Source organism: Terrapene carolina, unplaced genomic scaffold, assembly GCF_002925995.2.
Source record: "Terrapene carolina triunguis isolate 2854851 unplaced genomic scaffold, T_m_triunguis-2.0 Scaffold58, whole genome shotgun sequence".
Classification (NCBI taxonomy): Eukaryota; Metazoa; Chordata; order Testudines; family Emydidae; genus Terrapene; species Terrapene triunguis.
Window position 1 is genome coordinate 80,916,661 of NW_020664409.1, and position 25,764 is coordinate 80,942,424.

At 41.9% G+C, this 25,764-nt stretch overlaps 1 protein-coding gene across 1 annotated transcript in view; it reads right to left on the reverse strand.

The window, feature by feature from the left end:
• Window positions 1-542: 542 nt before the first annotated feature.
• DPYS (dihydropyrimidinase) overlaps window positions 543-25,764 on the reverse strand; it is a 43,304-nt gene continuing 18,082 nt past the window's right edge. The window contains exons 5-10 of the mRNA XM_024194504.3: window positions 20,183-20,339; window positions 18,451-18,592; window positions 14,693-14,835; window positions 7,387-7,594; window positions 3,775-3,880; window positions 543-1,683 (exon numbers count right to left, since the gene is read on the reverse strand). Of these exons, the coding sequence (XP_024050272.2) occupies window positions 3,803-3,880; window positions 7,387-7,594; window positions 14,693-14,835; window positions 18,451-18,592; window positions 20,183-20,339 (728 nt within the window). The 3' untranslated portion in view covers window positions 543-1,683; window positions 3,775-3,802. The remainder of the gene's footprint in view (window positions 1,684-3,774; window positions 3,881-7,386; window positions 7,595-14,692; window positions 14,836-18,450; window positions 18,593-20,182; window positions 20,340-25,764) is intronic.

The following is a 25,764-nucleotide window of genomic DNA, read 5'->3' on the forward strand; positions in this document are numbered from 1 at the left end:
CTGGGTGGGGGCTCGAGCCGGTTTTGCATTGCGTTATTGAAACGGAACCCCTAGATACAGAACCCGGCCCTTGTTGCTGCCAACTAGATGGGCAGAAGGGTTACACATACATGGAAGCAGGGTGGGGAGAAAAATCTTCCCGCACCTTATGAAAGCTTCTATTGGTCCCACACATAGGACTGGGAGCTCCCTAACCCTTCAAAGTCAGGACCCAATGGCTCCATGCATGACAGAAGGTTTGCTGGGTTCAGCACTCTCCCCAGCTTTCTGCAGCACATGCTTTCCCACCAACTGCTGTCAAATAAGGGACAATACAGGGGAACATTCTGTTAAAAAAATAAAATAAAAAAAAAAATCACACAAAACAGGGTTGATGTGTAGCAAAGGCCCTGCTTTTGGCTGCTTACATAGGAACAGAATACACACACAGTGATAGAACCATGATATTAGCAGTAACATAGTCATTCTGGGAATATAGTTACCTCCCAAAGAAAAAACAGGTTGAAATTTAACAAATGAGAAGTTTTTCTTTTTTTTATATATAAAGGAACAGACTCCAGGAATCACTGACTTTTGTTAACATTTCCTTTGTCAAAAACCCAGTTTTTGGTCCATAAGAAAATTCAACAATGATTTTGAATAAAAAAACATTGAAAAATAGGTCTGTTTCAAACCTGCAAAATTGAAAGTATTGCAAAAAAATTAAATTTTGAAGCTTTTTTAAAAATCAGCTCTAGTTATTGCTAATATACTCTGGGCCAAGTTGCCCTGTTAAACTTTTATTGCATCCTGTATCCATGCTTCTCTATGCGTAGTGTGTGTCACTGTGCAGAGCTAGTGCAGCTGGGTAATGCTGGCAGATTTGTAGAATCACCACCAGTTTTCTCACCACCTAGATTAGCCTGGGAGAGGGGATAAAAGAAGCACCTGACCAGACTGGTTGGAATAGAGCTCCAGGAGGGCCACCATACACTTTTGGCACAGTGGTGGCACTACTAGATCAGAATGATCTCTGGCAGCATTTAATTTCTTCCAGGAAGGAGGAACCAAGTACAGCACTTGATAGCAAGATTGGGTGTCTTTCCAAAAGGTATGCTGTAATTCAACCACAAGCCGTTGAACTAGATTCAGGAGCTACTGGGTGAAATTTGTGGCTTGTGTTGTGCAGAAGGTCAGACCGGACAACTATAATGGTCCCTTGCTGGCCTTAATCTGTGAATTCGTGAACACAGAACTCCTCTCTACCATGTGAAGCAAGAGAATTAGACAATCTATGGTGGCTTTATAGGGCAAGAATAAAGAAAACTTGTGTTTAAGCCCTAGAAAGAAATGTATTGCCTTATTATTTTGCTAGACTACGTGATGTTTTTAAAAAGTAAAATGTGAAGAAATACCTTCCCAGCAGTCAGAGTAAGACTTTGCAGAGTAGCTGTCGTGTTAACATAGCTTTGCTTTTTTGTGTTACTCTGCTGTTATAAATGTTTGGTTCAATTAACTAAAGTCCTTTAAAGCAATTACTAGAATGACAACATTCACTCATTAAAGCATATTAAGATCTGTAGTGCCTATTTTTGCAGCTGGTAAATTTTGGCTCTTCAAAAGTTAATGCTGGACTTGCTCACGACGGGCACCAGAATGCATTGCTTAGATGGGGCAAGCAGGATAATTTTCATCTGGCTTTATCTACAGAGAAACAAGGAAGACAATATGATATAATCTTTCAAAAGACAGACTCGCTACTTTGCCATTTGTCTCCCAAAGTGGTAATAACAGAGGGAGAGCACTAAGAACTGGAAAGAATGATTACAGCTCCCTTGCTCTGTTGCAGCTTTAGCCTTTGTTGCTGTCTGTTACAAGAGTTCTCTCCCTTATGACAGAGGAAAACAAATAACATGCTGTTCATTGTTGCTCTGGATGAAGCTTCACACTGCTGGAGACGTTCACAGAACCATAGAAATTAAAGATAGAAAAGATAAGTCCATAATCCTGCCATTGCAGGTTTGTTCCCAGCAGTATATTTATTCATTAGTGCCTTCTATAGCTGCGTTTTACGTGAGGCAAGTAATGGAGCTTGTTCCCTGTCCCTTGGGATACTGTTCCACAGGCTAGCAGACCTCACTATTAGCAAATTTCTCCCCCAGTCTTCAGCCTAAGTTTTCCTTTGCTTACTTTCATCTGATGACTCCTACATGCCTGGCCCATCTACAATTATTCCCCTGCCACGGGGCATACACCTTTCACATACTTGTTGTTTGTGGTCATTTTGCCCCCTCGTTACTGTTTAGTGAAACTATAACTTTTTAAAAATTTCTTTCTGAGTTGATCCCTTCTGCTTCTTAAACACTTAATGGCATTTTTCTGTAGGAAAGAAAATATGTGACCAATACCCTTCTAGTGGAGCCCATCTTCCTTGAGGCAAAGGTGCTGAAGTAGTGCTGTAGTAGTCACCATCAAAAAAATGACATTTACCAACAGTTGCCACAAGCGGTATCTGAAATAAACCTGCATTGCTCTGTTTAGAATAGGGAATAACAAAAAGAACTGTAACTTAGATACTAAGGTGTGGTAAGTTGGTTAATGCAACTCACTTTACTAATGCACATTGTACAAGTGTGTCTACCTAGCATGCTTACTAAAGAGTATGAAATGTATATCATCATAATTAATACTGGGCAATTACACAGTGTCTTCACTCACCAAAGCATTTTATACACAAACATACCCATTAGGTAGGTAGGGCCTTCTTATGCCTTTTGAATATATGGGGAAACTGAGACAGACAAGTTAAATGATTTGCACTAAGTCATACCGTGAGTAAGAAGCAGAACTGGGGATGGAGAAGATTCCTGCTCTGTCACTGGGGCTGCACTGCCCTATTATCATAGTCAGTCAGTCGATATTAACTTCTTTCTTCCGTCTTGTATCTTCTGAGTCAACTAAAATGTCTCTGACATGGTGCTCATCTGTCTCTTCTGACAGAGGTTTATGTGCTTGCCAGAAACATTATAGCCCTTGGCAAGTGTATTGACTATGAAACAGGGGGGCTGGTAACATTCTTTTTTTTTTTTTTAAAGCTCATTTCACTAAAAAAACATCGGGTTATTTCAAAATTTTCTGTAAAATTCTGTGTTGGATTTTAAGCCATTCTGTGTTCAGATTTTGTTACTGCTCCTTTTGCTATCTCAGACCTTTTCTACACTACCGGGGTAAGTCGACCTAAGTTATGCTACTCCAGCTACGTGAATAACGTCGCTGGAATTGATGTAATTTAGGTCAACTTACTGCAGTGCCTACACCGCGCTGCATCAATGGGAGATGCTCTCGTTCTGGTGGAATACCGGAGTCAACCGGAGAGCGCTCTGCAGAGATCCACTAAATTGACCCTGCTGCATCGATTGCAGCAGCGTCAATCCCCATTAAGTGTAGACATGACCTCAGACATAGCTCCTTAAAAAGGGGTGTGTTATCTCAGCAATGGACTCAGCTCAACTTTTTCATTGTTCCTCAGATTCAAGTTTCATTCAAGCACTTAATTCATCCAGGCTCCAGCTCAGTTATCCCATAGGATTTCCTCTGTTTGAAGCTTTCATCAGCAAAGGTCTCCCAAGCATGGGCTATAGAACCTGCCATATGTTTTCATCAAAATTAAAGATACAGGGCACCCACTCTCCAGGAGTGTTCAGCCCACATGAACCTGTCACATACAAGAGGGGTTGCAATATTTGTTCTGCATATTTTCAGAAAGGTGCAGAAAGGAAAGTAGGAAAGAGTTACCTGGGAGAGCCACACTTTAGGGATACGTCTATTTTCCTCCCCTGCTGGTCTGGACTGAGCCCACTTCTCCATATGGTGCTCGCTCAACAGGGACAGGCTGGCAAACCTATAAGAGAACAGTTCAGTTCTTTCTTATTTGTTTCCCTCTGCATTTGCAAATTGCACACAACCGAAATAGAAGCCTGTTATTTCCTAGCTCCGTATTTTATGCCTCACAACATTTTCAACATCTCTCTTGAAAATCCCAACCTACAGTATTTCAAAGTGCCCAAGAGAGTCTGACACTCAACTCCTATCAACCTTTAATTGGGGTTGGTTGGCTAACTCCTTTAAATGCTGTTGAAGCCATTTTTAGGAACAACTGGCCTTCTCCCATCTCATTTTACTGTCACTCCCCTACCACTCCCAGCCCGTAATCTAAACAGAGCCTAGAGTGTTGGGGGATCTCTCAGTAATTAGTCAATGTTGCTCTGACTACAGGCAAGACAAGTGGGTGCATAGCAGGGATACAAGATGTCCCCTCCCCTGCAGATCTGCACACCACCCCTCCAGCATTTCTAGCTCTTGTCGAAAAGAGATCAAGTTTGGTTGAAGTCACTTGTAAAGACATTTGCTCTTCATGTTTTGTTTAGGGAAAATTCTCCCTAGTTCTTTCTGATGGGAAATGTAAACTGGCACAGTTACTGTAGTCTCAGAAATCCTGTGACTGCCAAGTCTGTCCTTAGTTCAATTGTGAATTTGCCTCTGAAAAGATACATACAGTCCAGTTTTGTTCTTTTGTTTTTCCAGTGCCACAACTAATCTCAATCCCATGTGCGGGTTGCTGCTTTAGCCATAATACCAGAATCTGGATGTAATGGTGTTCTGATACCAAGGCTCAGCACTGCTGTGGAGACCCACTAAATGAGCCTCTCATTACGTATTAAATAAATCATGGACCTTTCCCAGACGTGTAGATGAACATCCTGTGTATTTGCTGATGTAATATGGCTCCAGAAATGGTTTCAGTAGTAAACTAGCATTAGCATTAAATGTCATTTATTTTGCATTAGAAACCCACAGAGCCAAAGATAAACAATGAAGACAGAGTACTAGTAATAAAGTGCCCTGGCTTGCAAAGTGCTGAATATTTCTAGCTTCCAATGAAATCAGTGGAATTCAGGGCACACTGCACCTTGCCGGTGATGCTCAACACCTCGCAGGATTGGGCCAAAGGTGACAGTTGTTAAGCAGAGCTGTGGAAAAAGCTTGACTACTTTAGGAATGTTTGAGAAAGTACAATATATAGATGCATTATGTAAAGCAGAGGTTCCCAAACACAAAATTCTTATAAACATTGAAAGGGGAACATAATGTATACAAGAACCTGGGGAGATGTTTAAATGAAGGGCTTGATTTCAAGGCAAATATCAGGCAAAGAATCAAGAATACTCTGGGTCAGATCCTCATTTGGTGTAGATCGAGATCACTCCATTTTACCCAATTGACACCAATCTATACCATCTATATAAGAACGGTATAGGATCCAGGCCTTCTTTTTCATTTGTGAAACTAAACAAACAGTAATCTTTTAATTCTCAGTAAAAAGAATATATGTTTTTAGGAGGTTGGCAGAGAGAAAAAAGCATTTTGTAACCCTGTTTGTATTATGTATGTTAATTAGCAGGCAGGCTACCAATTCCTACAGGAAATGCGTTTACAGAGAGGAAGTCAGTTGGAAGAGAGAGAGAGAGAGAGAGAGAGACCTACTTAACCTTTGGCGCATATATTTCATCAGGCCAGCAAGGGGGAAGTACTGGAGCAAACAATATGCCCAATTAATTGGTTTGGAAACATTTCAAACAGCAAAAAGCTCACACGTATGTTGATCTGTTTCAGCGCTAAGAAAGTGTTATGAATATTATTGATTCAGGGCAGGATTTTCAAAAGCACCTAAGTGCTTTAAAAGTACAAGTCACTTGGGTGTTTTTGAAATCTCCCCCCACCCCCAGAGTCAGCAGTGCTAAGACAGAAAAAATATTTCTCATGGCCAGTACATGACCAGTGAACAGGCATAAAATAGTCAATCTAAGTGTTTCACAGATTTCCTCCTTTAGTAATTTAGACACTGAGAACTTGATCATGGAAAATGCTGAGCATCAGTTTGATCCAGCAAAGCATTAAGCACATGCTTAACTTTAAGCATATGTGTAGTTCCACTGCTGGAACTGCATTACTGGATCATAGAATCATAGATATGTAGAACTGCTAAGGACCTCGATAGGTCATCTAGTACAGTCCCTTGCACCAAGGCAGGACTAAGGATTATCTAGACCTGACAAGCATTCATCTAACCTGTTCTTAAAAATCTCCAATGACAGAGTCCACAATGTCTCTAGGTAATTTGTCCCATTGCTTAATCTGGTCCTCCAATGAGCTTGCAAACCCTCCCAGCTTGGTATTGTCTGCAAACTTTATGAGTGTACTCTCTATGCCATTATCCAAATAATTTATGAAGATATGGAATAGACCCAGACCCAGGACAGATCCCTGCGAGACCCCATTTGATATGCCCTTCCTGCTTGATTGTGAACCATTGATAACTGCTCTAAGTAAACTTTTCCAACCAGATGTGCACTCACCTTATAGTAAATTTAACTAGACTATATTTCCCTAATTTGTTTATGAGAAGGTCATGTGAGACAGAATCAAAAGCCTTACTAAAGTTGAGATATATCACATCTACTGCTTTCCCCTTATCCACAAGCTTGTTACCCTGTCAAAGAAGGATTTTAAGTTGGTTTGACATGATTTGTTCTTAATACATGCTGACTGTTTCTTATTTTCTTCTACATGCCTACAAATTGATTGTTTGCTCCATTATCTTTCCAGATACCCAAGTTAAGCTGACTGGTCTGTAATTACCTGGGTTGTCCTTATTCCCTTTTTTATAGATAGGTGCTATATTTGCCCCTTTCCAGTCCTCTAGGATCTCTCCTGTCCTTCATAAATTCTCAAAGATAATCACTAATGACTCAGAGATGTCTTCAGTCAGTTCCTTAAGTATTCTGGGAGATATTTCATCAGGCCCTGCCAACGTGAAGACATCTCGCTTGTTTAAATTATTCTTAACTTGTTCTTTACCTATTTGAGCCTCAAATCCTACAGTCTTCAGCACCTTGCAGGATTGATCCCCAAATATCTAACTATGAAAGAGCTAGAAAACTGCTGATATTTTTTCACAATTTAGGATCTCATTCTGTGAGGTGCTGAACATCTATAACTTCTGTTAAGTCAATGGCGATTACAGGTGCTCAGAGCTTTTCATGATTAGATCAGTGTGACCACCTGTACAATAAATGGGACCAAGATTTCAAAGGCACATGATCCCAACCTCCAACTTACACTGATATACCTGAGAACTGGAGTTAGCCCCGGGTGTTTGTGTGTGAAAAGAGGAAGAGCAATAAAACTCCAACCTACAGGTTCACTTTCTCCAGTCTGGGCACATTTTGATCACAAAGGCAAGTGAAATAACCACAGAAACCCAGACCTCACCCCCCCCCCAAAGCTAGTTTTCCTCATATTGCACAAAGATTGCAAGCACTACAGCAATGTATTGTTTTAATTAACCTCATCCCGCTGCTTGATTCTTTTGTAGACATATTCAGGGAATGGTTTACGTGTAATGTATTTTCCGTCTCCTGCTGTGACATTGAAAACTCCATCTTCATACACCACTTTGCCTCTTGAAATTGTCACAAGCGGGAGTCCATGGCAGATCATTCCTTCAAATATATTGAAATTGTTGGCATGGTGATGTGTCTTTGCAGATATAGTCCTGTGTTTTCAAAACAAACAGAAACCCAAACAAGTTACTATTATCCTTACATTCTACTCCAACAAAAAGCACCAAGAAATGGAGGGGGAGAGAATTTAGCAGCATTATTAAACTGCAGCTTTGCACTATACATCAGGGAAGCAGCTGTAAAAATAGAATACAGCATTAACATTTCATTGAAAAGTAATTGCATTTCAAAAGAATAAAAAGGGGTTTCAAATGGAAGGGACTTTGCAGCCTTAAATGCAGAATTTTCCACTGCAAAGAGGTTAGTGAAAAAAAAACAGATCAGATCCTTATTTTTGGACTGATCTCATAATTCAACAAATAAGTCTACGTTCAAAATTACAGCCTGGAAAAAAATGTGTCCTTTCAACCAAAGTGAGCTTGCAACCTCTGGTTTGAAAAGTTTGGCTCTGGCAAGTAAGAGATTGAGAAGTATTAACAAGACAAGACCTTGGAGAGTCAGAAGTTGGTAATGAATATTGGTCACTGCTAGACAGGCCTGGATTTGACCTGGTGACCTAGAGCTCAACACCATGTCCCTTTGCTATGTTACTTTACTATACTGGGGCTATGATAATACTACTTTCCACTTTTGTAGAACCATTCCTTCAAGGATATAAAGCAATTTATGTTAATTAAACATCACAATACTTCTTTGAGGTAGATGAGCATTATTATCTTCAGTTTATAGATGGGTAGACTCAGGGTATGTCTACACTACGGGATTAATCCGAATTTAGATAATTCGAATTTGGGAAACAGATTGTATAAATTCGATTGTGCGCGGCCACACTAAGCACATTAATTCGGTTTTTAACCACATTAATTCGGTGGTGTGCGGCCACACTACCCCATTAATTTTAACCACATTAATTCGGTGGTGGCGGCCACACTAACCCTAATTCGAATTAACAAAATCGATTTTGGCGCTACTCCGCTCGTCGAGGTGGAGTACAGAAATCGATTTAAAGCGCCCTTTAATTCGAACTAAATGGCTCTGTTGTGTGGACGGGTGAAGGGTTAATTCGAATTAACGCTGCTAAATCCGAATTAATCCCGTAGTGTAGACCAGGCCTAAGAGACAGAACTAAGGGTATGTCTACCCAGTGAGCAGTTGCAAGTCTCAGAGGCCAGACCAACAGACCTGCGCTCATGCTATGGCACTAAAAATAGCTGCGTAAATGTTTGGGCTGGAGCTTGGGGTCTGAAACTTAAGGAAGGGGAGGGGCTTCAAAGCCCGAACTCCAGCCCAAGTCACAATGCCTACACAACTATTTTTAGTGCCATAGCCCAAGCCCGAGTCTGTCAACCTGGCCTGTGAGACTTGCTGTATAGATGAATCCTAAGAGATGAAAGGATTGTCTAAATGAGGAAATGGATCAGAATAACTCTTCTGTAATAGCTCCCTGTGTGGACATTCTATTCTGGAATAAAAATCACCATCTTCTAGAATAATTAGCATGATTTATGTATAGCTTATTCTGCAATAGCTATTTCCGTACTGACAAGCCCTAAATTGCTACAGAGTCAGCAGCAGAGCTGAGATTAGAACTCAAATGTCCTGGCTCTTTTCCTCTGGGCCAGACACATGGCCTCCCGTTAAGTGTATGATGGGGAGTGTGATTTTTATTTAGTTATTTTTCATTTCCTCTCTGAGCTTTATTTTTACTTGGGCATTTTTCCTTTTTATTGTTTACATTTACGTTTTCACTTACTGAACATCGTTTGGAAGTAGCCAGAGATCTTCAGCCTTGGCCACTCATGTTGTACAAAAAAGTATTATGTATGTGAAAACACAGCCCTTAACATTATTTCAGAGGCCTTGTTTTGTGAAAGAGTTTTCAAAGAGAAAGCTAAGATGGTATTCCCTATGTTCATCAGTTTCCAGAAGAGCAATTATAAGCAATTATATTTTTAATAAGAGCAATACTAAAAATCTTAATACCTGACTGACTTTGAATAAGTATTTTCTTGAGGGTTTACCATTTTCAATAGTGTTCATGCATCAAGTACTTTAAAGGATTAATTAGGCAAACAGATGCAGGAAAATCTTAGTGACTGCATTACCACACTTTTCCGATTTTTTTGGAAGAACGTGTAGTTATCCTTTCATATTGATCTGTAAATCATGAAGACTTAGTGGACGTGATTGCTTTTAAGTGTGATAGCGAATCTCAGTGGCAGCTGACTTTTCATTAGATACCTCACATGCGCTGTATTCTTAATGGCTGCTTTGCCCAAGGGAAAAGATGCTCTTTATTTAGCACGCTTTAAGTAGAAAACAGACAAATACACATGCTTCAGTGTCAAGATCATCTTCTTGGTTATACGCATCTCCAAGATTGAAGAGATGGAAGGAAAAGCTCAAGAACATTCTCTCAATATTGATCAATCCCACCAAAAACTTTGAACCCATACACCCACAGGCGTTAACAATAACTATAGAAAGAGTGCGTCTCTGTGAGCAGCTTTCTGCTGTACCTTTATGGTTACAACTGACACAGTGGTGAGTAACAGTGCCCATGATGGAATTATCTTTAGGGATCATATCCTATCAGACATTAGCACTGAGCCACTAAACTTTGGAAAGGTGTCAAAAAGATGTGGAAGGTAGCTAAAATCCTTACACTCATCATGGAGGCTACTTCAGCATACTATAGCAGAGGCACACTAGGTGGGCATATCGCTGAACAAAAAGAGACACACGAAATTCATGGGAGATGGCACAAGTAAGAAAGAAATCCAATGGCAGTGATAAAATGTACTAGATGACATAATGGATTTTCTGGAGGCTGCCTTCCACAAAGCTCCTTTACAGCAGTGTAATACAAGTATTAATCTTCAGAAAGTACAGCATGATCTAAATACAGTCTCCTTAATAGCCCTTGATAAAATAAATTAATTGATTGATTTTAAAAAACCCTTTGGGGGAGGGATAACTCAGTGGTTTGAGCATTGGCCTGCTAAACCCAGGGTTGAGAGTTCAATCCTTGAGGGGGCCACTTAGGGATCTGGGGCAAAAATCAGTACTTGGTCCTACTAGTGAAGGCAGGGGGCTGGACTCGACTCGATGACCTTTCAAGGTCCCTTCCAGTTCTAGGAGATAGGATATCTTCATTAATTTAACCCTCCACAGTCACGTGTGACCCTTTGGAATCCCTGGTAATAGCCTCAACAGTTGAAATGTCCCAGGACATGCAGAAGTAGAAAGAATGAATGAACACCTGATTAAACAGAAGCCAGAGAAGCACTGATTGACCCGGAGAGCATAACAATACAATTTTGCATCAAAGTGTTTTCTGTTATCATTGACAAGATCAGCACTAAGCAGCATTACCAGGAAGCTTCTGAAAGTTCCTGTATTTTCTTTGAATGATATTGACTGCTCAGCTAATGGAACTTAGATTGAAAATTGGCAGCAGCAGTTCAAATGCAAGTGCCCAAATCTGCCATCTTTATTGGGGCTGAAACTGGTCCCATTTTGACAATGGGATTTCTGGTGGATTAAGGAATTACTCAATGTAAGGAAGGTATAATCTGACTGCAAGCATCAAAGACCTGAACAAGAGAGTACATTGATGAATTTAAGTACTCCAACTTTGGTTACTAATTACATAGGTTCTTGTTCCAGGCTAGACATTATCAAATGCAGACTGAGATCAGCCATAGTGGGACAGAATGAACACAGCCATTTGGTTTAGTAGGGTTATTGAAGTAATCAGGCCTGGTTCTTCTCTTGCTCACATCACTGGAACTATACTGACTTCAGTAAAGCTACTTTGGATTTTGAGTGAGTGAGTGAGTGTGCGTATATAGAGAAGAATAAGATCTTCTGAAAATATCATTGCACATGTGTTACACACACACACACAATTGTATGTTTCCTAGTTTTTTAATGATACCTTTCACCATGGTATCTAATTGCTGGTATTTAATGTATGAAGTGTTCAAAATTATGCTCACACTTCAAAGGGGCTAAGAGCACCATGACAGCACAAGTTGCTCTGCTAATGTGTTGTGTTTCTCTTTCTTATGAATAACAACAAGCAGTCTCTTGGCAAAAAGTCGTTACCTTGTGTGGCTTTCCCCCATGTGCAGCTGGGGCTGAGGATTGACAAAAAACGTGACAGATACAGGCTGCAGATTTTTTTTTTTTTAAATGAGTGCAGATTTGTCCACCAACATTAGATAAATGCATAGGCATTTAGTGCCTGATCCTGAGCCTATTGAAGTCAACATAAAGGCTCCAATTGATTTCAGTGAGCTTTAGATTAAGCCCGTTAAAGCCTGACCCTGCAAGCAGCTCTGCTTCCATTGCCTTTGCAGGGCCAGATCACTACTTGTCCATGTCTCTCAGGCATTAAAAGGTGTCAGCGAAACAACAGTGTGTGTGTTCGTATGCACACATTGCTGTGTGCTTCCCCACTGTCCCTCCCATTTGGAATGTAGCACTTAATTGCTTCTGTTTCACTGGGGTTTGAGTTGTCAAAATGCACACACACAATACAACAGCCAATGAGAGCAATTGGGAGTGAGGGGGGAGTTTCAATCAACATGTATTGCACGTTCATGGGCAAAGCCTGAATTAAAAATAATAAAGGTCAGTGAGTACAACACTGCACGTCTGCTACCCACACACATTTTCCCTAAGACTCTTCACTCAACACTTAAGTACAAGATGTACTGGGGTGCTGTGTGTGTTGGGGTCTGTAAGAAGATGCCATGTAGCATAAATACTATAACATTACAGTTCTTTTCCTATCCAAGTGCTGTTTAATGAATACTTAAGTATAGGAGCTTAAAATAATCCTAAATTGGTAGAAAATAAGTTACTGCTGCCTTGGGCTTCCAAGTAATTTTTATTACATCTTTTCTAGTATTTTTAATTAGTTTGTACATTTGACATGTCTCTGGTCAGACTGCTTGCTGCTGTGCAGAAAGTATTACAACTAGGAGACTGAGGTTTGTAAATACATACACTGAGAATTATGCACCACACTTTTTCTGCAAAAATAACTAGTGAATCCTGCAGAAATAGGCCAAAGATTTCAATGTGAAATGGACCCTTAAAATGAAAGTCTTGGCCAGACTGGTGGAGTGTTGGAAATGGAACCTGTGTCAACTGCAATAGCTACTGGCTCACTGAGCTGTCAGTCTGAATCCACTAGATTCTTATAACCTGAGGAAGAAAAGCAAAGGAAAGCAAAACACTCAGCATGCACCAAAAACACCCAACTTGCTGTTACTGTGCAATGACACAGAAGGGCTAATGCAGCTGATTTTGTAGGTTTTTTTTAACTGCCTCACATCACCACTGGTAATCTTTCAGAGAGATGTCAGAATCTCCCCTGCGGGCCTCCTCTGCCAGGCTCCACTCCCAATTCTCCATAGTTATGAATCAGCACTTGTCCAGTTCTTTCCGCTGGTAACATCCAGTGCTTTAAAACTGCAGCCCCATTGCATCCTACATGGGGGCCTGGACTGAGGCATGTTAGTGACGTTAATGATTTTGTTTCAAATGAGCCAGCATCTAACCTTTATTAATAAATAAGAATGCAGCTATTATGAAATTTCAAATCATTGCCAAAATGCAACAAAGCTCACGAGGTTGGCTGTGCATAATATTTCAAATGGTTGAAGGCTGTCAGCTAGTTTCATTTTTCCAGTAGGTTGTGTGTGCCCTCTTCAGGATTTTTGGTGAAACATATAAAGATGCTACTAGTGAGAATTAGCATCACCTGTATACTTAGGCGATGCCTACACTACAGACCTTACAGCAGCACAGCTATACCGCTGCAGCTGCTCCACTATAAGGTCTCCTATGTAGCCGCTCTATACCAAGGGGAGAGCTCTCCCGTCGGCATAATTAAACCACCCATCAATGAGCAGCAGTAGCAATGTTGGTGGGAGAGCGTCTCCTGCTGACACAGCACTGTCCACATCGGCGTGTCTGTCGGTGAAACTTATGTCAGTCGGGGTGTGTGTGTGTGTGTGTGTGTGTGTTTATTTCACAGTCCTGACTGATAGAAGTTTTACCGACAAAAGTGCTAGTGTAGACATAGCTTTAGTAATGTACTCATCTCACAACCACTGTATGGGCTCAATCCTGCTCCTGTTACACTCAAAGGCAAAGCTCCCATCCCATGCAACAGGAACAGGATCAGATCCTAAACAAAATATGCATTTTCTTAACTTAAAATTCATCTGCTCAAATAAGGAAGCAGAGCCTTGCTGACTGAAGAGTCACCCACAGGAAAACGGCACCTTTGTAGTTGGAGGTGAAACCTGTTGTGGCAAAGAACTTATAACATACACTCACCAGTGGGTGACACTAACTTAACTGGTTGGGATAGGGGCAGAATGAGGCCTGGGCTCCACCCTCTTAGACTAGGCACTAGCCCAGAGCAGCCCTCGCACTTTTCTTGAGTTCAAGGACTAGGATTGTGCTAGGGCCCTTCGCAGGGAAGCCAGGGATGCTTGTTTCCCATTCCCGCCTTCTTGCACTGGTGGGAGGCTGAACTTAGCTAGCATGGATCATAGTTACACAGAGGTCTCAGTGTGGTTAGTGTCATGTACTTCTTGTATAGAGTTGGTTGCCTGGCTGCTACTTGCAAGTCAGGCTTCTGTATCAGATATACATGGATTACAAAGCTTCCTTCTCAGAGATACACTCCAGATGTGTTCACTATACGGTTTTTTGATGCTCTGCCGGGTATGGCTAAGGTTAGCTTAAATGCGGCATTTGACACCCAGCGCCACCTTGTGACTGAACTGTATAATTGAGTTTAGCACTCCATTAGTTAGTTTTACTCTTCAGACACAGGGGTATTTAGTATAATGTACAAACCTTGCTGTTTTTCTATAAGGTCAGCAGTCCAGAAAAACATTTACAGTCTGTCTAGACATCAAAGACGTCTGATTAGATACACTACTGTAAGTTCCAAATAACCTGTAAATAATTTATGTGCAGTGCTGTTAAAATAAGACCTGCCCTCACCCCACCCTGGGGACTTATTGCAATACAAAATGCTTTCATATTTCTTTTCCCACATAAAAGGCTGGATGAACAGGATTTAATTACTCAGACCATACCTTGTAGCTTTTGGGTCCCAAATAACGATGTCAGCATCAGAACCCACAGCAATTCTTCCCTTCCTCGGGTAAAGGTTAAAGATTCTAGCTGCATTTGTGCTGGTAACAGCTACAAATCTGTTTTCATCCATTTTACCACTGTGCTGCAAAACAGTACACATGGAAGCAAAAACACTCATTTTGTCCGGAAGGAATTATTTAATTCCTGTAATCAAAAACACATGGCTGAGTGGTGTAGAGGTCTCACCTAACACCACATCAATCTTTTCAATAACTATCTGTGCTGTATTGATGAGTTTAAATGAATCATGAATATCATAACACTGAGACACACATTGTAACGTACATTAGCTGAGTTTGATACAATAATTTTCTTTTAACTTTCCAAAAGTGGCACTTCAAAGAGTAGCTGCCTATGGATCTGATCCCAAAGCCAACTGAAATCAATGGAAAGACCCCATTCATATCAGGTGACTTTAGATTGGGCTCTATAATCCTTCTAAATTTCACCAGTAGATGCCACATGTTCCAGATAGCTCTGGTAAGTATTAAGATGCAAGAGAAGAATCATTATAACAAGGTGGACATTAAGATGATCTGTGAATGGGTAACAAGGAGGCAAGGCAATACTGAATTGTACTACACAGAAAGGTGGTCTGCAAATCTCTTCCCTACTGGTATTACTCAGTAAACATTCTGGATTAAATGGTATAGAACAGGGGTGGGCAAACTATGGCCTGCGGGCCAGATCTGTCCCATCAGCCATTTTAATTTGGCCCTCGAGCTCCTGCTGGGGAGCGGGGTCTGGAGTTTGCCCTGCTCCAGCACTCCAGCCGGGGAGCAGGGTCAGGGGCCGCTCCTAGCAGCTCCTGGAAGCAGCTGCATGTCCCCCCTCTGGCTCCAGCCCACACACTGCCCCGGCCCCAAGCACCACCCCCACAGCTCCCATTGGCCGGGAACCACAGGGTGGTTCAGGGGTGGCGCCTGCGGATGGGGCAGCGTGCAGCAGAGCTGCCTGGCTGCGCCTGCATGTAGGAACCAGAGGGGGAACATGCCGCTGCTTCCAGGAGCTGCTTGAGGTAAGCGTCACCCAGAGCCTGCACCCCTGAACAACCCCCCCCCCGTGTGCCACCACCCCCAGCCCTGATCCCCCTTCCACCCTCCAAATCCCTCAGTCCCCGCCCGGAGCACCCTACTATACCCCAAACCCCTCATCCCCAGCCCCACCCCAGAGCCTGCACCCCCAGCCGGAGCCCTCACCCACCACCGCCCCCCACCTTCCCTGCCCCAGCCCGGAGCCCCCTCCCACACCCTGAACTCCTCATTTATAGCCCCATCATGGAATTTGCAGCCCCCAGCCAGAGCCCTCACCCCCTCCTGCACCCCAACCCCAATTTTGTGAGCATTCATGGCCCGCCATACAATTTCTATACCCAGATATGGCCCTAGGGCCAAAATGTTTGCTCACACCGGTCTATAATAAAGATTTATGGTGGGGAGACAAATGAAAGGAAATAAATAGTGACAGCCTTAATTGCACTGGTGCTCTGGAAGGAGAAAGTTTTAGCTATAAAAAAATCACCATACAATTCTACAAGTATGAAAAGAGAGAGATTTAATGACTAAGTCCCATTTGGTGATCTTTCCTGAAAAGTTACTTTGACCAAGGTGTTTCACTTTCAAAAGCAGCAAATGGTATGTGTGTTTAATGACTCACTTGCATATTCTGTCCTGATTTACATCCTTGGGAATCCTCCTGACATTACAGAGAGTGTAAATAAGGGCAGAATACCACCCGGAGTGTGTAACATGCATATTTGCTTTGCATCCCAAGTACAGGTTTACAAAATAGATCACAATCAATAGAGAGAGATGGGTGGGCATTTCTTAAGTGATAAATTAATATATTTTAAATGTACATTACCAGCAAAAAGCAACAGAGGGTCCTGTGGCACCTTTAAGACTAACAGAAGTATTGGGAGCATAAGCTTTCGTGGGTAAGAACCTCACTTCTTCAGATGCAAGTAATGGAAATCTCCAGAGGCAGGTATAAATCAGTGTGGAGATAACGAGGTTAGTTCAATCAGGGAGGGTGAGGTGCTCTGCTAGCAGTAGAGGTGTGAACACCAAGGGAGGAGAAACTGCTTCTGTAGTTGGATAGCCATTCACAGTCTTTGTTTAATCCTGATCTGATGGTGTCAAATTTGCAAATGAACTGGAGCTCAGCAGTTTCTCTTTGGAGTCTGGTCCTGAAGTTTTTTTGCTGTAAGATGGCTACCTTAACATCTGCTATTGTGTGGCCAGGGAGGTTAAAGTGTTCTCCTACAGGTTTTTGTATATTGCCATTCCTGATATCTGACTTGTGTCCATTTATCCTCTTGCGTAGTGACTGTCCAGTTTGGCCAATGTACATAGCAGAGGGGCATTGCTGGCACATGATGGCATATATAACATTGGTGGACGTGCAGGTGAATGAGCCGGTGATGTTGTAGCTGATCTGGTTAGGTCCTGTGATAGTGCTGCTGGTGCAGATATGTGGGCAGAGTTGGCATCGAGGTTTGTTGCATGGGTTGGTTCCTGAGTTAGAGTTGTTATGGTGCGGTGCGTGGTTGCTGGTGAGAATATGCTTAAGGTTGGCGGGTTGTCTGTGGGCGAGGACTGGCCTGCCTCCCAAGGACTGTGAAAGTGAGGGATCATTGTCCAGGATGGGTTGTAGATCACTGATGATGCGTTGGAGAGGTTTAAGCTGAGGGCTGTAGGTGATGGCCAGTGGAGTTCTGTTGGTTTCTTTTTTGGGCCTGTCTTGTAGCAGGAGGCTTCTGGGTACACGTCTGGCTCTGTTGATTTGTTCCTTTATTTCCTTGTGTGGGTATCGTAGTTTAGAGAATGCTTGGTGAAGATCTTGTAGGTGTTGGTCTCTGTCTGAGGGGTTGGAGCAGATGTGGTTGTACCTCAGTGCTCAGATCAGGATTAAACAAAGACTGTGAATGGCTATCCAACTACAGAAGCAGTTTCTCCTCCCTTGGTGTTCACACCTCTACTGCTAGCAGAGCACCTCACCCTCCCTGATTGAACTAACCTCGTTATCTCCACACTGATTTATACCTGCCTCTGGAGATTTCCATTACTTGCATCTGAAGAAGTGAGGTTCTTACCCACGAAAGCTTATGCTCCCAATACTTCTGTTAGTCTTAAAGGTGCCACAGGACCCTCTGTTGCTTTTTACAGATTCAGACTAACACGGCTACCCCTCTGATACATTACGAGCAAGAAATTCAGATTCACCAGGTAAAAGGAGTTCAATTCAAAATTCAATTAAACCAGTGTTCTCTAGAGCTTTTAATAGTACTGAATTGGTCAGAGTGTTCTACATTCCAGTGCCAACTCACCCAGCATGTGATAGATAATCAACACCTCTGAAAGCCAGGTCACTTATTTAGATTTCTAGCTTTAGTCATAAACGTTTGAAAAATGTGACTGCTAGCTTTCAGCTTTTGTTTATAGTCCAAAGGGCCTGATCCTGAGAGGTGCAGAGCACCTCCTTTGAGGGCACTGGATTCTGGAGTCAATGGGAATTGAAAATGTGTTACCAAAAATTGCATTTGGGTCCTTGCCGCTTCATCTAACCAGATGCCATAATAGCCAATCTAAGGGATCTGGGAAGCTAGTATTTTTAAGAAGTTACATTAGCTTTTGTTGGGGATATAGATGGATTTTTCTGCTCCAACATCAGCTTAATCATGAGAAAAAATACTCACCACTCCTTTTTCCCATATGACAGACATCCTGTCCTCTACACCGTTCACCCCGTTAGGGATCTTGGTGAAATCATCCTTCCCCAGAGCTTTCTGGCAGATGTCGAAGGTGCAGTTGTCAGTCCCTGTCACAGTTAGGTCATCACTATAAAGAAATGAGATATGCCATGAAGTGGAGTATGCCATCACACTCCTATGGACATGAGAGCTTGTGGGAAGGCTGGCCATGACACTAAGCTGGGGGGGAGAGGTAGATACGCTGGAGGATAGGGACCAGGTCCAGAGTGACCTAGACAAATTGGAAGATTGGGCCAAAAGAAATCTGATGAGGTTCAACAAGGACAAGTACAGAGTCCTGCACTTAGGACGGAAGAATCCCATGCACTGCTACTGGCTGGGGACCGAATGGCTAAGCAGCAGTTCTGCAGAAAAGGACCAGGGGATTACAGTAGATGAAAAGCTGGATATGAGTCAACAGTGTGCCCTTGTTGCCAAGAAGGCTAATGGCATATTGGGCTGCATTAGCAGGAGCGTTGCCAGCAGATCAAGGAAAGTAATTATTCCCCTCTATTCGGCACTAGTGAGGCCACATCTGGAGTACTGTGTCCAGTTTTATGCCCCCCACTACAGAAATGATGTGGACAAATTGGAGAGAGGGCAATAAAAATGATTAGGGGGCTGGGACACATGACTTACGAGGAGAGGCTGTGGGAACTGGGGTTATTTAGTCTGCAAAAGAGAAGAATGAGGGCGAATTTGATAGCAGCCTTCAACTACCTGAAGGGGGAGTTCCAAAGAGGATGGAGCTCGGCTGTTCTCAGTGGTACCAGATGACAGAACAAGGAGCAATGGTCTCAAGTTGCAGTGGGGGAGGTCTAGGTTGGATATTAGGAAACACTATTTCACTAGGAGGGTGGTGAAGCACTGGAATGGGTTACCTAGGGAGGTGGTGGAATCTCCATCCTTAGAGGCCTGCCTTGACAAAGCCCTGGCTAGGATGATTTAGTTGGGGTTGCTTCTTCTTTGAGTAGGGGGTTGGACTAGATGACCTCCTGAGGTCTCGTCCAATCCTAACCTTCTATGATCTGCAAATGCTGCAGAATGACAAATGTATCCCCTTCTTGAGGTTTGACTTACTTTGTTGTTTCAGGTTTCAGAGTGGTAGCTGTGTTAGGCTGTATCAGCAAAAACAACAAGGAGTCCTTGTGACACCTTAGAGACTAACAAATTTATTTGGGCATAAACTTTCGTGGGCTAAAATTTGTTAGTCTCTAAGGTGCCACAAGGACTCCTCATTGTTTTTGTTGTTTCAGTCACCAATAAAGTCTCAGCTTAAGCATTCTCCTCATGGCTGGTTTCCTAAGGGTTCCTGCGGGACCCCACAGTCTCTGCCCCTCCTTCCTTCTGAGTAGAGGGTCATGCTGCTGGAGGGAACAAGCCCTAACTGGCACTATGAGTCAGCAGAATTTACTCAGCAGTTTGATGCAGGGTTCAAACTCCTGCTAACCAAAAGAGTCAGCCAAGGAGCCGGGCATCCCAAAGTGTGGTTACAGATCCTGCCATCTGATTACACCTTTTCTGCCAAAGTGCAGCCTTGCTGCCCCCATTACTCCTTTGCTAGCAACTTTATTTATTTGAATACAGAAAGTGCTGTAGCTGTGACCCATTAATAAATCATCTAATGGGTCTCATACACAATACAGCAGGACTTCTCACTGCTTTTTAGTCTGCTTACTTGGCCAATAAGTTCATGAGGAAATCAGGTGTTGAAGGGTCTGGCCTCAGTGGAGGTCCCATGACATGTCCTGCGGCGTGATGCCATTCTTTATGCCAGTAGTGAGTGCCATCTGTACCAAGACTAGCAGCAATAGGTTCCCCATATACTACCTTCCCTGGAAAACAAACATGAGGAGTTAATATAATCATTAAAAAGTATTTAAGGCAACAAATACTGTAAAATGCTGGTTTTGTAGTTTCTCTTCCCTGCTCTTCCTAAAGATGGTGAATTTAAGTTTGAAAAAACATGTATAGTCTCTGTCATCTTAAACTAGATACTAATGTACAGTAGAATACAACACGTAAACTGTAATACAGCATCTCCATTATGAATATGTTATTGATCATCCTCTGATATGTTTTCTTATGTTGCTTGGGAAAGCTTTTTCAATTATATTTCTGTCAGACATACTATTATTGATTTTTTATATTGTTTGCTTAGTGTGTAGACATTTCAAAAGGAACATAGTCCCAGGTTACATTAAATTATATCAGAGGTCTGGAAGTTTCTTCATAATGGGATAAATATATTTGGAATGATTGTTCTTCTTGGCATTATAAAATGTGTCAATTATGTGGTGATACAGAGAGAGAGACCTTCCAAGTTTACATTTTTAACTGTCTGAACTACAATTGTGTAACAGGTAATCAAGAGAACAAAACTCACTTGGAGTCATTTTGGAGAGATGTTGAGCTAAAAAAGCTAATAAAACTTCTGGTCAACCACAGGGACATTTTTAATCACTGTAACTTTAAAAGTCTTGGGGGAAAAAAAAAAAAAAAACAACCCACAAGCCTCACAGGAAAATTCTACCCAGATGTATCATATGAAATTTCAGGGGGAATGTTTCTCTCTGGGGAAGGTGGTAGTGCTGGAGTTTGAAAATAAAATGATTACTAAAAGTACCAACCTTAATTACAGAGTGGCTACTTCACCACACAATCAATGGAAAAATAAAATTTTAACAAGCATTATCAAAAACATAGATGATATCAGATAATTTTAAATGACTTTCACTGGTATTATCACTGCACATTCACTGAGAAGGCCCTAGTTCTGGTGAACCTCTATAACAGAATATTGAAATCAAAGATGCAATATATCTGGAGTCTGTAACATTACAGCTGGTTAACTGAAATCAGGCTGCCCAAAATATCATAACGGTTCCAGGTGTGACTGGCTATGTTCCCTGCAGCTGCCCTACAACCTGTTTAAAGGAATAAACAGTAATACTTTTTATGTATCTATATACAGCACTTTACAAGCATAAACTAATTAATCCTTACCATACCCTTATGAAGGAGATAAATATATTTTACTATCCCTATTTTACAAATGGGGTAAATAAGGCAAAAATGGCTAAGCAACTCTCCCAAGATCACTGAAGGTTTCAATGTCAGAGCCAGGATTGAACTCAGTAGTTGCTGGCACAATACTATACTTGCCCTTTTCGTGGGGTGACTGGTATCCCGCTACTGTGGAATTAATGAACCTTCATGGGTGCACCTACAAAGCTTGATGGAAACTTAATGAACTATAAATGTTTCTGTAGTGGAGAGCTATCTGCATGCTTTGATATGAGCCACAGTAAAACATGACTGCAAGGTTTGAACACGTGAGGTTCCTAAACACTGGTCCTCTGTTTGGTTCAATGTTTTATTTGTACATGGGAATGCCACAACATATCTACAGCCAGACTGAAGGATGTAGGATTTGTTTATTAGCAGGCTTGTGTGCAGTGACACATTGCAGGATTATCATGATTTTTAAACATCACACTTGGCATGAAAAGTGCAGGGAAGGAAGGTCCAGTGGTTAGGGCACTAGGCTTGGGCTCAGGGGACTCTAGTCTTGTTCTCTACTTTACAACAGATTTCCTGTGTCATCTCAGGAAAAGCACTCAATCGCTCTGTGCCTCGATTCCCATTTGCAAAATGGGGATAATAGCACTGTCCTGTCTCAGAGAGGGAGTGGGGGGAGAAATACAATAAAGGTTGTGAGGTGCTCAGATACTGCCTACCATAAGGAAAGCTGGTCAGGAATTTTTTTTTTTTTTTAGTTAAGAATGATTACATCCAAAAATATCACCATATGTCAAAACCAAAACTCTTGTGGGGAAAGGTTTTTCAGGTGCAGGATGGAAATTCTTTTCAAAGCCACAGATATACAAAGCCCAGGGGTTTGGGCACAGACCTGGGATTTGGGGACTTGGGTTCAGAACAGGGAACTTGAACTCCAGACTCCCATGTCCGTGAGTGTCCTAACCACCAGCCTATGGCTTTCTTTTCTCTCTTCCCACCTCTCCTCCTGCCATGATGCAGAATGGGGGAAAATTGTGGGGCAGAAAAGCCCAGCTCTAATCATAAACATATGTACTATACAAGTATATGTACTATCATACAAGTATGATAGATACATAGATTCATGCTGTGATGACTGTCAAAGAGCTTGGACCCATATTGGTGAAGCTACGCCACAGAGTAAATAGATACATTACTACAAACAGGTTACAGTATCCACACAGAGGATTGCATGGCTCAATTTCTATCATTTTTCTCTGGGCCACAAGATTGTTGGGAAAGTTTCCAACTCAAGGGGTGAGTTATTATCCAGTGCTAACACACTGTGCAGTATGAGGGAAGGATGTTGCACTGTGACAAGTGCTACCCCAATTTAAGGTCTCCTCTGAAGGGCAACTTCTGTTTGTGGCTCTCCCAGTGGAAATTAAATGTCCCCTCACACCTTCTGAAAGGGATAAGGCATAGCCTCACCAAAAAGCTAGATCTCAATAAACCAGATTCTGATGTCTGTGTGACTTTTATTTGCACACAGACAGCCACTGCATTACCGGTATGTAATTCACTTATTTGTGAATGTCTGTGAGATGACAAAAAAAAAAAAAAAACATCTCATTCATTCAATGTCAAGATAATCTAGTGCCACCAGTTCACAGGGGCTGAAGTTTTCAGACATGCAAGCAGTGCCTTTCTTTGGTGATTGGCATTCTTTTTAAGTTATATTCTCAGCAGGTGTTGTACCATTCCTCAATTGCATTGTGAAGATTAGGTATACAAAAATGTTGTAGGACCATTTTTAAGCTTCGATCAATCCTGATAAGCCTGCAGCTATTGGTGTAGGGCTTCTAGTACTGCTCTAATTTTGTTCTCCAGCTACATCAGTTACCAGATGGTTTCAGCATCTCTCAGGACACAGATATTAGTAATCTTCTCCCATTGGCTCAGTTTGCTTTGGTTTGTCACATACTGGTGAATGTTATTTTTCTCATTATTACTTGGTCTTTGGCTTGCAGAGTTTTAAGCTTCCAGACCCATTTATCTAATTGTATTATGGAGTTAGGCAAAGAGAGGAGGAGAAAGATACAAAGAAAAGAAGATGGGAACCCCAGGACTCTCTTCCAAGACCTAAGCAGTAGATCCTTTGTATTATATCCATTTATTTTCAAACTTTAAAGGACGGGATTCTGCACTGCCTTCTAAGAGGCACAACACAAAATTCACAGCCACGGTTTGGGGTGCGGGGGATTTGAGTTTAGGCCACATGTGCTCTCCCAGTTCTGGGCTGCCACAGGGGCCTGAGAGACCTCTGAGGGAACAGACATTTCTGAGGGTTTGCTGAGGTTACAGCAGCCTGTCTTCAGCTGCCTGTGGGGGGCAGCTCCACCTACACCTTCAGCCTGCAACACTCCTCTCCCACACTCACCATGCCTCCTACCCTGGGTCTTGTGGCGGCAGTGCTTATGCAAAGCCTGTGCGGGGGCGGGGGAGGTTCACTGTGAACTACTGTGAAAAAAGCCTGCAAAAATGGCACTGTGGGGTTCCGTGATTGTCTGCCAATAGTTCCATATCTGAGTTTCAGCATTTACAAGTGCATAGATGTTTTCAATTCTCAGCCCAGCACACTCTGGGATAAATGAGTCAAGCTGGTTCTTTCTGGCTCATGTATCATCACTCATGATGAAGTTTCTGCAATCAGAACATAACCCAAGGTGCTCCCATGAGTGGGAAGGAGCATAAACCTGCAGATTCATTTTCAATAATGGCCTTGAGTCTAGCGTGCTGCAGCTTCACCAGGTTAAATTTGGACATTTTTGCTGATTTTACTATTTCTTGCATTTCATTCTGACCATGACTCACTGAATTTAGTGGTAAAATAATATTATAACCTACCTTAAACCAACAAGCAAGGACATTCTGAGGGAAGGCTCTATTAGCTCAACCTGCTTGTGCCTATAGACACTATACTGGGGTAATGCAGTGACAGATCAGACCCATAATGCCTTTGCATTTGTCACATTTTCTTGTATTTAATAAAAATACTAAGCAGGAAGCAAGCCCCTTCCGGTCATTTTGACTGCTTTTGCTGTACTTTAAAGTCAGTTCTGTTTGAAAATAGTTGTGGTTCTTAGTTGTCTCTTCATTAAACATTTAGCTGGGCTGGCACTGGCTGCTTCCACATGAATTGGTCTATCAGTAAGTGCACTGCCTGCTTCAGATTTATTGTCAAACCTCTCTGCAGTTCAAGGAGAGGTATAATCTTGAGACCCATCAACTGAAATCATGTCACACTTGAAGATTTGATCCTTGCATGTTATTTATTGGGATAAAATTTTCAGAAGCATGTAAGTGATTTAAGAGCCTAAATCCCATTTTCAGAAGTGAGATTTACACATCTGCAATTCAGAGCCTAATCTGACCTGTCAGCTGAACCTTAGCTGGAATGGTCTTCAAGGGCTTTGTTCTGTATGTTTAGTCCAGCAATCTTCTTACTCTACAGGGACATTCTGTTTATAATTTGGCCAATTTTGGTATGTTGTTTTTGGATCAATCTTTTAAAAATCCAGGGGGCTGGATTTTTTAATTGGTCAAAATCCACTCTCAGGCCCTATGTACATTAGAAAGTTTTGTGCTTTAACTATAGTGGTACTCCCCCCACTCCCATAAAACATGGACACAGTTATACCAGAAACAAAGTGCTTACTGTATATTGGTATAGCTATTCTGTAGGGGAAGCGGAATAAGCTATACAAGTAACCTTTATACCAGTACCCACACTGGGGCTTTTACAGGTATAAACTATTTCAGTCAAAAAACCCACACGCCCAACTGAAGTAAAAGCTTTTCCGGTAAAACTTTTAAGTGTAGGCCAGACCTCATTTCCCTCATGTAAACCTGGAGCAACTCAATGAAGTAATTCCAGATTTCTCCAGGGTAGCAGGAAGCAGAATGCAATTTGTTCTTTGTGCCTAGTCACCAGTAATCCTACATGGACTCCAGGACATACATATAACATGAAGGAGACCTTATAAGTGTTACAGGTTTTGCCAGCATTACAGAATTCTGTATTGACACAGCGTAGTGCAAAACACCTTTTCCTGTCATCTGGCCTTTACATTTGCTTGTCAAAATTTCTGCTTTCACCTGGATATTTTGACTGAGTTTGCAGTTTCTTATATTTGATTCTGACACCACTTCACTGAATGAATTTACAAAGGCATACAGCAAGTTGGATTCCATATTACT